This window comes from Electrona antarctica (genome assembly GCF_951216825.1).
Source record: "Electrona antarctica genome assembly, chromosome: 13".
Taxonomy (NCBI): domain Eukaryota; kingdom Metazoa; phylum Chordata; class Actinopteri; order Myctophiformes; family Myctophidae; genus Electrona; species Electrona antarctica.
The window spans coordinates 7581470-7593922 of NC_136794.1; the positions used below are offsets into that span (position 1 = coordinate 7581470).

The 12453-nt window shown below is 42.9% G+C and overlaps 1 protein-coding gene across 2 annotated transcripts; it reads right to left on the reverse strand.

Annotated features, from left to right (window-relative positions):
• Positions 1–1316: 1316 nt before the first annotated feature.
• On the reverse strand, positions 1317–11876 carry tmem182a (transmembrane protein 182a). Of its 2 annotated transcripts, none has more exons than XM_079518349.1 (7): positions 11809–11876; positions 10033–10294; positions 6584–7139; positions 4973–5102; positions 3331–3429; positions 3054–3191; positions 1317–2152 (listed from the first exon to the last, which is right to left on the reverse strand). In XM_079518349.1, exons 3-7 carry the CDS (start codon positions 6743–6745, stop codon positions 1929–1931), a joined length of 753 nt encoding a protein of 250 aa, XP_079374475.1. In that variant the 5' UTR covers positions 6746–7139; positions 10033–10294; positions 11809–11876; the 3' UTR covers positions 1317–1928. The 2 variants fall into 2 exon arrangements, with proteins under 2 accessions (XP_079374475.1, XP_079374474.1); XM_079518348.1 differs by lacking the exon at positions 11809–11876 and adding an exon at positions 11631–11662.
• Positions 11877–12453: the final 577 nt, after the last annotated feature.

Genomic DNA, 12453 nt, shown 5'->3' on the forward strand with positions numbered 1-12453 from the left:
TTCAAATTATGTGTTTATTTTTTATTCAGCTAATGCTGAGTCTAGTTTCACAGTATAAGCCGTATATGACACATGAAATGTAAACAGCCGTCCACCAAGACCTTCCTTTCCTAGCCTATCCCACATCCTCTAGACCTCGCGCCCTCGCATCCCCTATCTCCCCTCATCCCCTATTCTCCTCCTCGCCCCAGCTTCCACTCCATCCCACTGCTGAGCACAGGTATTTGTTTAGGAATCTCTCGGTGGAAATTATACTCCATCTCCTGCGCTCGCTATCAACACACAATTATCATGGGCAATCATGCAGAACAGTGGTGAATTCAGCTGGGACTCCCACTCTGATGACATTACTGTCGGCAAGGCCTGGCTGTGTGGTGGTACCCTGCTTCACACCTGCATTAGAGCTCGCTCTCTCTCTCTCCCTCCCTCCTCCCCTTCTTGTTCTCTCTCTCTCTCTCACAGGCGCGCACGGACGCACGCGCACGCACACACACGCACGCACGCACGCACGCACACACACATGGATGTACCACACGGATATGGATGGAGGAATGATTAAACTTTTTTTTTTTTATCTTATTAGAATTTCATTTAAACCAGGAAGTCATAGAGATAAGCAATCTCTTTCCCAAAGGAGACTTATACTAGCCACGAGGACAGCTCCTCCGGTCTGAACCAGGACAAACTCTGTGACTTTATCTTAAGGTTTTCCATAGCATCATCACCTCTCCTGTGCATGTTGTAAACCCTCTGTGTGACCTATACAGTGCAGTGGGCATATATACTTCATAAAGGGCTCTCAGATCACATGCTTGCATCATATTTTGGTGCTCTTTCCATTCCTGGAGTGTGACATACATAGCTATATATAACACATTCATCACAAGAGTCATCTGTAAAGACTAGATCACACTGCAAAGCAATGTGCGATATTGTATCCTTACCCCTGCATTCTATGACAAATCTCAGATGAATTTCTCTATGTGTAAGTATATTATGACGCTTGAAAGGCACCGACTATGATACAGACTCGTGAGAATCAACACAGGAGTCCATTCAAATCCTGATCAAATGCTCCATTCATGAGTGAAATTACCACCCGTCTGTCAGCCAAGGTGTGAATACCTTCATCTATCTACAGATCCCTACCTCTGAAGTTGTGATTAAATGCATAATGCCACATAGGCTGATTCCACATAAGGAAAATAGGATTATCGTTTCTTTTTGGAAAAGTGAAACATGCGAGTCAAGTGAAACAACATTGCCCTCTAGTGGCTTTTACACCCAACACACATTCTTGCCATAATTTCTCTTAATCATTTTATTGATAAACAACCGGTCACACTTTATTTCATTCTGACAAATATGATATAACAGATTCTTAGTAACAATCCTACACATAATTCATAAAAGACAAATAGAATAACAAAAACACAATCAACAATATAAGGCAAAAATACAAAAATAAAATGTCAGATTCCTACAAGAAGAAACTACCGCTCACCAGTGTAATGGACAAAGTGATTTGATCTAATCTAATGGAGTAGGCCTACCATATAGTTTCAGGAAGTATGCCGTATGTGGATTTCAATGGTAATGGTTTCATAAATTCAAAGTACTTAATACGCTCAAACCGTTCGCTTACAGTATATTGACATTCCCATACTATGGACACCAGGGTTAAGCTGCCTCTGCTCCTTGGTGAATGAAAGAACCGGTGACAACCCGCTCTAGCAATCCATGCATGTACAACATCTGCCAGTGTCTAGAAAGTCCCTTCAAATAGATGCTGGACAGAATATTGAAAAGTGTAAAATGGCCTGCTTGCAAGTAAAAAAAAAGAAATGGACCATTTCAGAAGCCTCTCTAATAAATCCCCATGTTTCAATCAGCCTGCCATCGTCGGTCGTCATCACTATAAACTGGACTCAGGAGTGAACCTTGATGGAGTGGCCAATGAGGAGGAAGAGGAGGCCGGCCAGGAGGCAGAAGAAGATGCCGACGGGTGCGACCATGAAGGACAGGCCGTAGTGGAGATTCAGCGTGAAGTTTTCACACACCACGGAGCGCTGGTGGTCTACGTAGAGATCCACTACGTTCAACACCTGCACCCACAGCACATACATCACCACCACACACAGCAGGAACAGACCTGGCAGAATGACACGGATTAATTAATAAAAGTCAAAGTCGTACGATTTGTCACACACGTTACCGCAGTGAAATTTGTTCTCCGCATTTGACCCATCTATTGGAGCGGTGAGCTGCAGCCGTGCCGCGCTCGGGAATCATTTGATTAGTAGATTTGACCCCCCAATCCAACCCTTTGATGCTGAGTGTCAAGCAGGGAGGCATTGGGTCCCATTTTTACAGTCTTTGGTATGACCCGGCCGGGGATCGAACCCCGACCTCCCAGTTTATATAGTACACTTGTAAGCCCCTAGACCAGGGGTGGGCAACTTTGACGATGGAGAGGGCCATTATATTTCCATCAAATATTCCCTCACTCCAGAGGGGCCACGTTGCATGCATGTCGTAGCAAAAATAGCCGATCTACAAGTTCAAAACGCGTCGCGATGGATCAGCTATTTTTGCTATATTTGAATTTAAATCCTGAAAAGTCATTTTAACTAAATACAAATATATTGGACATAAAAAAGACAATAACATTATTTGTAATACTACTCAACAAGACTGTAAATAATTAAAGCGGGTCATGTTTGCATGTTTGGAATTGTAACAGCTGAAATCAAATCAAATCAAATCAACATATCAGTATTCCGAAATTAATCTGAGGGCCACATTAAGTGAAGGTGGGGGCCGCATTTGGCCCGCGGGCCGCCAGTTGCCCATGTATGCCCTAGACCTATAATGCATGTGTTCCTTTTTTATTGCGTTAATTTAGTATTTTTTCGATTCCATCATACCTAAAACACTCCGTGGACATTTTGACTTTGACCCTTGTGATGATTATTGTCGTTCTGCATCCGAATGTCATATAGTTAAATGACTAAAATACTAAATAATGATATCTGATTTGAATAGTTACCCACCAGATGCCAGGAAGAGGCTGCCTCCAGCCTTGTACAAGCGATGGCTTGCAAAAGGAGCAGCACAGATGATGACAAACCCACCAAGCACTACCGCAGCCACACCAATCAGCATGAAGATACTCCAGAATCCTCTGTAGACTGGACCGTAGAATGGACAATTATTGTTATGGATAGCGTTTTAAATGTGGGAATAATATAAATGTACAGTAATGTATCAATCAATGCAGAGGCAAACTTAATTGAATGAAGGCGCGCACACACAGAGTGACACACTTACTTATAGCAGAATCATAGTCTGTTGCATTGTGGGTCTGATATGATACAGGGAATGGGAAGAGGTAGGCATGCATGCACACTTTGGCATGTGGCTGGTTTGCTGGAGAGACAAAAAAAGTAAAATAATTTTTTTTCATTGCAATGAATGTAGCACAGCTTGACCTTACAAACAGCCTGAAAAACCAATTGATTGATTTGTCAATGGTGCTTTCAAAACTAATACAAATTAATTAATATTTTGTATTTGTTGATGATATGAATTATTGTGTTATTTTTTTAATCCTAGAGTATGCTGATGAATTAGCCAGGCTAAGGAATCACAGCATGGCATACAAATCATGCTTTTTGTCATTATCGTTTTCACAATATTGGAGAATGGGATTGCATCGAACAAGACAGCAGTTAAGTCCTTACCACCTAATAAAATTCAACGCTGCGGTTTTGTTAAGCAAAATGTTAACATAATTTTATCCAAATTAACTTTGGTTGATAACTCAGAGGCGGAATCTCGTCTTAAGACTTAAGTGAGATCAACACGATGGCAAACATATCACTTTCTATTCTTCATATCGACTCCAATCAATCTAATCTCTTTCACTCCTGTGGAATTCTGCGGACCCTTGCCAGCTTGAGGATGTTTGTGACAATGACCCACCCACTGCCTGTCAGAAAATAGACAAGAATGCACAAACATATCTGACAAAGCAAAGGAATAGAATGACATCACATGGCATATGACCTCTGAATAGTCACCTGACGGGGGTCTAGCGCTATGTGATACATATTTTATATACAGCACATCAAAGCAAACATTAAGTGATGCTGTGCCATGGAGTGAATTGCTGACATGTGACTCATAGACCCATAAATAGTTATTTGTGTCTGACCTTTACTGAACTCCTCAGTCACCCACTTCTTAACAAAGTGAAGAGAAGCTAAAATAAAACATTGCTGCCTCTTATATGGAACCCCTTTTGGTGTTTATAGCAATATATTATACTTTAGCTATTGAAAAATAGCAGATCTACAAGCTCATAGCGCGGAGTGCCGCGCTATGAACGTGTAGGTCTGCTATTTTTGGAAAAAATTGAAAAATGTGCCTCAAATCTTTGAATATATATTACAGAGTGAACATTTTAACTCAAATCTTTGCTTCTGGGGAGGTCCCTGGAACAACATATTTTCAGATGGGGGGGCGGAGGCATATTACATATATTTGTGGGGTCCTTAACATGAATTATTGAGCACCACTGATACAGAAACATAAGGTTTTTCAGAAAACTGTCAGGATTTTGAAGACATTTTTAAAATGTCGACGTCAGGTCTAATTTCTAAATGGGTTAAGTTTTGCATACTATATTGCTTGCTACGTTGATCTGGCAATTTTTGAGTGGTGCAACCACTCCAAGGAACAGCAATGTCCGTGTCCATGTGACACCTATGTGACTCGTGTTAACCTATGTTTGTGTGTGACTCATGTGTGACTCATGAGTACCAGTAGGGGCGCTGTCGCGCCAGAAACAGAGAGAGAGAAATAGTGCTGCACTGTTGCCTGCTAATGAGAGTGCGAGGGAGAGAGAGGGGGGGAGTTGCACCACTCAGTTCACACGGGTGTGATTTTATTGTGTGACTGTGTTTCTTACTGAACCAGAGTTTCCATAGGAGGTTGTTGTCATCGACATTTGACCCGAACGAACACCTCCAGAAGAATCCTTCATGGTAGTACGTATAGGAGGCGTTCTCCAACGGATCTGCCATCACCACATCTCCAGGCTGAGACAAAGAAAGGAACAAAATTAAACGACTCTCCACGTTTTAAGATTACGTTACATTTTAAGGAAATTCTTTGTTGGGGCGCCCGCTGGCCTAGTGGTCCAGGCGCATGCGCCACATATAGGCTCTAGCTAGCCTGACAGCGTGTCGCGTGTTCGAGTCCCGTTCATGACGACCTTTGTTGTGTGTCTCTCCCCTTCTTCTCTCTCTCCGTCTTCACTGTATCTATGAAGATTCTTTTTTTTTTTTAGATTTTTTTTTTCTTTTAATAAAAAAAATCTTTGTTGTCACAAATTTACATTATATAGTACCGTTACTTCTGTATTCCACAACCTAAAACATGGTAGCCTGGCTAATAAGCCAGACTAATATCACACAACACTGTCGCGGTATATTAGTCTGGGCTGGCTCCACTTGGATTTCATTTCCCGGGGGGCGGGTTCAAACATTTTCTCTTTGACGCAATTGGTCAGAGCTACTGTCAGTCAAAGGTCTCAAGCATTGAACGTCACTGTACCAAAGCCCGCCCATATTGCATACCGTGTCCCGATTGGCCCGACCTGTTCTCGGTTGTAGGAAAGAGGCGTGCTACTGAGCCTCGCCAGACCCTAATCCGCTGGCAGGCAAAACATTTTTTGCCAACGGCTGATTCGGTCTGGTTTATTAACCAGGCTAAAAACATGGGGGACAAGCAGCCATCATCGCGTGGCTTTGGCAAGGTGTCAGGCCAGTTCCAATTCATGTTTTTTTTGTTTTCTTCTTCTTCTTCCCTCCCCCCTTCTATCTATTTTTAAATGGCACAGCCATTCCAACACATGCTGAATAGTTGGTAACGAACATAATTAGACACTAGTCGTAGTAGTGGTGGTCCTATAGTGTTGATATCATGTCTAGTTCTAGATGCCAGTGTACCATTGCTTACGATGAAAAGTTAGACGTGCAAGTGATATTTGATACCGCTTAGCGCACACACTGTGATGTTTATAGAGCTATCACTGTGGCATATACTGGGAATGTCTCCGTTCTGCATAGCTGCACACCAACTACATTAAGTGTCTGATTTCACAAGTGACTCCCAGAGGAATGGATGCATCTCGCTCTACAGAGAGTTAAGTTCCTCCTGGAAGAACCATCTAATGACAAACAGCTGCCAAAATAGTACATAGATTATCTTGCAATTAAATCTGCATTGTTGACATGTACAATTTTTTCACTTTTTTCTCTTTCTTTCTTTCTTTCTTTCTTATTTTCTTTCTTTCTTTCTGAATTTCTTTCTTTCTGAATTTCTTAAATTCTTTCTTAATGTCTGGAAAATATTTATATAAATAAAATAAAATAAAATAAAATAAAAGACTGTAACAACATTACAACAACGTTTCCTGTGACATTTCCCTGAACCCCACCCTCCACCCCTCCCCCAAGGATGAATATAAACATGAGAAAAACATTTAACTTGTACTGTGAGGGTCCATCTTGCTCACCTCTACGGCGATGCCCCCTGGGCCGAGAGATCCCACAGGTTTAGGGTCACACGTCTCCGAGGCCAGAAGCCAATAATCCGTTCCAAACGAGAGGAGGATCAGAGCAGCAGCCAGGGCCCCGAAGAGCCCTGCGAAGAACAGAGCCACGCTCAGCTTCATCATGATTCAGGACTGACCCAGTCAGTAAGTGGAAGGGCACGTTCTGTCACTCAAGGTCCCCGACTACACTTTGTGCATGTGATGATTAGAGCCTTGAAACTCTGAGACACGATCCCACTCCTTATCCCTCTTCTGCACTGTGTCGATATCCAAAGAGTGAGAAATATCCAGCTCCTTGTGTCCGTCCGTGCCAATGAAATGCCAATGAAAAAGTTTTTATCTTGGCACCAGACTCATGCCTCCACTCCTTTCTCTCGGGCTGTGTGTTTGTTGAGCAGGACAGGGCTGTACCACATGACTCCCGTGGTGGTTGTCACTGGTGTCCGGAGAGCTTCTTCTCCCCGAGCTATTTTTGGGGGTCTGATTGAAAGGTGCCGGCTGCACCTTCTGTGCTCAACTGTCAAACCGAGTTGGCCCAATGGGAGAAGGGTGTGAGGGGAGGTTGGGGGGAACATGGAGGGAGGAGAGTCAGGAGACCAATGCAAAAATAACCACGTCTAGCAACTGAACACCCCCCACTTGTGCTCGGCAAAGTCTGGGAGTGCCTGAAAGAGAATGCAGGATCAAGGTATTCCTATCCCAACACCCACCCACCCCGAAATATACTTTGGTAGGGCTGTTTGTGGACTACACACATACCTGTGCAAGTGTGCATAGACATACTCACGCACCTTATGCAGCATTAATTTCTCTTGACACCATGACAACCAATTGGTCTTATAAAGTACAGTATATGCAAAACAGCTCCTACTGCTCCTATAACAGCAACACCTACAATAACAATAATAATAATACATGTAATACACTGTAATAAAACTTTTAAAAAGGCCTTCTAACCTTTTCTGAAAAACTTCAAATATTTATATATCAGCATCAAATTTGTTACATTTTTGAATACTGTATACTGTACAGAACCCCAAAATGGGTTCCCGGACTGAAGGGGTAAAACACCAAAAGGGGTTCCCGCCCAGAATGGGTTGTTCTATATTGTTGTTTCATATAAAACATAAGCAAAGTTGAAGTTATCATAAAAGCAAAGATTAAAAAATCTAGCGGATTGAATGGTTCTTCCTGGCCGGTGTGAGTTAAGGTAAACTAGGGGTCCTTAGCATCTAGGAGGGATATTTAGCACTGCACCCATATGGAAACACTGCTTAATTAACACACTGGTGTGACTCCGTCAAAATGCCCCCTCCACTTCCCTATTCAAGTTTCATTTCCACTTTTCTGACCTTTGTGAGTGTGTGCATGTGCTTGTGTTTGTGTTTATCTGCTTGTGTGTACTGTACAACCAGGGCACTATACTACTCAGATGATCCCACAGGGCAAAATTAGATAAACACCATTCTCTAAGCTCCAAAATAACCAAAAACAAAACAAAGAAACAGTTGACTTAACCAATGCAAAATATATTCGCCATTCTATATGGTGTTACTGTATTTTAAGTGTGTGTGTGTGTGTGTGTGTGTGTGTGTGTGTGTGTGTGTGTGTGTGTGTGTGTGTGTGTGTGTGTGTGTGTGGTACACAGGAGCTGCTCATACAATCATAATCCCTGGACTTAACTGACCACAGGGATACTGAATGATTGACTTAATTAGGCCCAGACTCTTTCATTTGTTATTACACTTTGGTTACAGGGAAATGTCTTTCAAACTGGGTTGTGGACGGTATAGAGTCATAAATTAAGCCCCTTTCCCACTTTCACTGAAAGTCATAAATCCACTGACAATGTTCCTTATTGGCGTAATGTGGGTTTTTAAAGATATTATACGTGTTTAACCACTTTCAACCTGGCGTCCCTATTTCGGGCATCTCGTTACAGTAAAAAATGTTACAGACAAACGTGTGGTAATGCATTGTGAGCTTGGCTATTTACTTTCTTTCTTTCTGTTAAGCCAACAGGGGAGCCAGACGCTGTGGAATCCACTGGTCTACTCCAATAGACCAGTGATTCTCAACCTTTTCACTGTCGCATTGTATTTAATCAGGACACACAAAATTCCACGCCTCCCTTCCACCCCTAACAACTGCCTGTTCAATATTCTCCTGTACAGGATCTCCTCACTGGTCAGCAAAAATACTTTGAAGACCCTAACAGGAGCACCTCAAAGGCCCTAAAAACAAGGCTCCAGACATCCCAAAACAAACTGGTCACAGTGTTCAATGGTCAGGCTACTTCTTGGCGTTACTCCCAGAACCCACCCTCCTGCTCATTTTGATAGGTTGGAATGGCTTAGGGTTGACGACATAGTACAGCAACTTGCAATGGGCCTGGTCTACAAGATTCCAGACAAGAACCAGATACCCACCCACTGAGCAATAGTCAGTGGCTATAGAGCGCCGAAGTCCTGACGTCACTCACCCGTCCCCTCGATTCCCCTGGTTCACGGAAGGAATTTCTCTATGGAGAATAACATGGGCTCATCTTAAAATCGTTTCAAAAATAACAAGCTGTCTCTGCGTTATTATCAGGGAGGTGTCTCTGTATCGTTTGCGACAGTCAGTCACTCATATATGATATAGATGTGTTTCTAGCGAAAATGTAACTAATTCAGTAGCAGTAACAATAGCGTTTTCTCTCAGTCAGTTGATTCTTCATATCCATATGAGTGAAGCGGCCTGGATGATTTGATTATTTTTCAAACACAGTTATTATATGAGGCGATCTAAAATCCCCCTAATGGGGATTACAATGCAAATAAAAAGTACACGAACCTGTGGATTTGCGCCCTCTACCGATATTGACTTCAGACTTCGGTGCTCTATTAGACGTCTGTCTAAAATGGGCTATAACTGATCTAATAATGAAAGTGTTTTAGCGGTGTAGGCTTAGCTTAGACGTTGATTAGCTGTTTCTTAAACGTCTATATATCATTTTTAGACCAGTTATACTTATTATAACCCATTGTTAGATAGCCATTTAGACGTATTTTAGATCTAATATAGCCTGAAAAATGCTCAGTGAACATGTACCAAAAATACCAAAATACTACCTAAATGTCAACGAAGTCCGCAATCACAACACCAGAGGGAGTTCAACAAAACCACGTTCAACCCAGATTCGGCTCAAACAAGGGAATTCAATTCATTTCACTCCTATGCCACTAAAATGTGGAACGCTCATCACTTCATCTGTGTGGCAAAACGAGGCCCAAGCTGCAACAGGGGGCGTTGGGCTAATGCTGGGTTCTCTCTTGCGTGTAAGGCTCTTCATTGGGTTTACCATCACACCGATTGGATCCTTATCGCAGAGTTCTCAGGCAACTCAGTAACAACAGTCGTGTACTCACCCACCAACGTGGCACCATCTGAGGAGGTGGAGAAGTTGTATGAGGACCTTGCAACAACGGTCCGAGATGTCCCAGCGCACAACGTCCTGGCAATCTTGGGGACCGAGCCTGTGGACTGCACAATCCATCGGTTTCCTGCTGAGAACAATGGCCTCAGATTTGGAGATGCTGATCCTCATCCCAGCCGCCGTACACTCGACTGCGAACCGGTCCAGTGAGAGCTGAAGGTCTTGGACCGATGGTGCCATCAGGACCACATAATCTGCAAAAAGCAGTGAAGCAACTCTTAGCTGGTCGGTAATCTCTCAAGAACAGATTCCGAGCTTTGTTACTGAATCTGTCAGAAGGGCCATTTAGAATGTGTATACATTGTTGATAGTGGGAATGAAAACATAGGAACGCCACAGGAAGTGGGTTGCTGAGGGCGGGCCAACCGGGCCAACATCCTGTTATCCACATTCTATTGGGGCCAGCGCCAGAGGCAAATTCAAGGAAACAAACAGCAGAGGGCGCTGTTCTCTTCCTTGTTTGCCAATGGGTTCCCAGATTGCATGGTCGGTATCATGTCAGTATGTCAGTATTATGATCAGTATCATGTGGCATGTCCACATTACCTGTGATGACAGCTGAAATGCAGCCAGGGGCTGCTATTAGGCCTACACAAGATGGCCATTTTAATCATTGTATCAATGCTATACGTACCCTGGCCTTGGTCTGTTTTTAGTTGTCACTGATCTGTGGTCACCACCTCAGCAACTCCTCATGCACAGCACCTCAAAGGCCCTTAAAACAAGGCACCAGACTTCCAAAAACAAACTGGTCAGGCTACTTGGCCTTACTCCCCTAGCCCACCTCACCCCTGCCCATTTTGATAGGCTGGAATGGAGTACAGCAACTTGCAATGGGCCTGGTTCAAGATTCACTATATACCACCAAGATACCCATGTACCTGTCTAAATACTTCCTTAATGTCAAGTCCACAATCACAACACCAGAGGGAGTTCAACAAACCATGTGCAAACCAGATTCGGCTCAAACAAGTGCCACTAAAATGTGGAATGCCCTACCAACAGCCATTACAAATGTAAATCCCTATAGACTCCTTCAAAACGTTCTCAAAGAGCACCTACGGGAGGCTGCAATTTGAAACTACTGGCCACTGTAAAAAAAAAGTCAAAGCCCCCCCCCCCCCCCCCCCCTCCACCTTTTTCTTTTCCATAGGTCTACTGTAGGCCTGTTTTTCCCTTTTTTACTTTCTTTAACTGTATAGGCCTATGATGATTTATCTTTTTTTGTCATAGAAGTGTATTGTAGGCTACTACAATACAGTACAGTACTTGTGTATTGTACTAGAAGTGTATTGTTGTACTTGTGTATTGTACTAGAAGTGTATTGTAGCCTACTTGTGTATTGCACAAGTGTATTGTACGTCTTTAAATGCTCTGATGAATTGAAAATGGATGGACCCTTAAGTCTTAATTAGTGCTTTTTCTGGTTATCCTAGCAGTTTTTCGTTTGAACTGTACCCAATGCCCATTCTACATACTGTGAAATAAAAAAATCAATCGATTCAATCAATCAGTAGCGAGACTACACACCTTGTATTGATGCACCGGCACTTCCCTGCTTGTCTGTCCATGCAAACTGTTAAATTAGCCATCAAAACAAAACACGCACACGTGCGCACTCACGCAGCGTGACGCACGCACGCACACACACGCACACGCACACACACACACACACACACTTTACAAATGCAAGATCTAGGGTGCTTACCCTGCTGCCCCACCTCAGCCACCTGTTCGATTGTTCTCCGGGAAGGTTTTGAAACCCGGAGGTCCGTAGTTTTCAATTAAAAAGTGTTTATTTAAATCCACTCTGTCTCGGAATCTTTCCGCCATCTTGGATCTTTTGCAACTGTGCCCCTGGCGGTCAGTGTTGCGTAGCCAGTTGCACTCATTTGGGGAGACGAGGAAAGATCCACACTTTTTACAAGCGAACAGGTGGGGCCCCCACCTGTTCGCTTGTAAAAAAGTGTGGATCTTTCCCATATCTTTCCTCCCACCGTGGGGGCAGCAGGGTAAGCACCTTTAGATGTTTCATTTGTACATGTTCAGAGCTATTCTGAGGGGTTTCGCTCTCACAACCACGGGTAAATGTCATGTTAATCCTAGTGACGTACGTCAACAGTAATTATCAGGAAATTGGAATTAATGATAAATTCACAATTAATTAATCATTTGATTCAGTTCATCATCAATTAATCAAGCGTTAATTAGGCCTAGATAAGAATTTTAATTTAGCTTTTTGAATTTGCTGATTGATTGATTGAAATATTTATTAACAGTTTGCAGAATTACAGTACATTTCAAGCACAACTCAATACAAAAACTGTTAACTGTGAGTGGACGACCCAATAAA

What these genes read in the sequence shown, in the direction of transcription:
- tmem182a (XM_079518349.1), bottom strand. Translation starts at nt 6,745, where the DNA reads ATGATGAAGCTGAGCGTGGCTCTGTTCTTCGCAGGGCTCTTCGGGGCC. An exon ending in CAGGGGGCATCGCCGTAGAG is followed by an intron (nt 5,103 to 6,583) that starts GTGAGCAAGATG and finishes TCTTTGTCTCAG; the next exon opens with CCTGGAGATGTGGTGATGGC. An exon ending in AGACTATGATTCTGCTATAA is followed by an intron (nt 3,192 to 3,330) that starts GTAAGTGTGTCA and finishes TCTACGGTCCAG; the next exon opens with TCTACAGAGGATTCTGGAGT.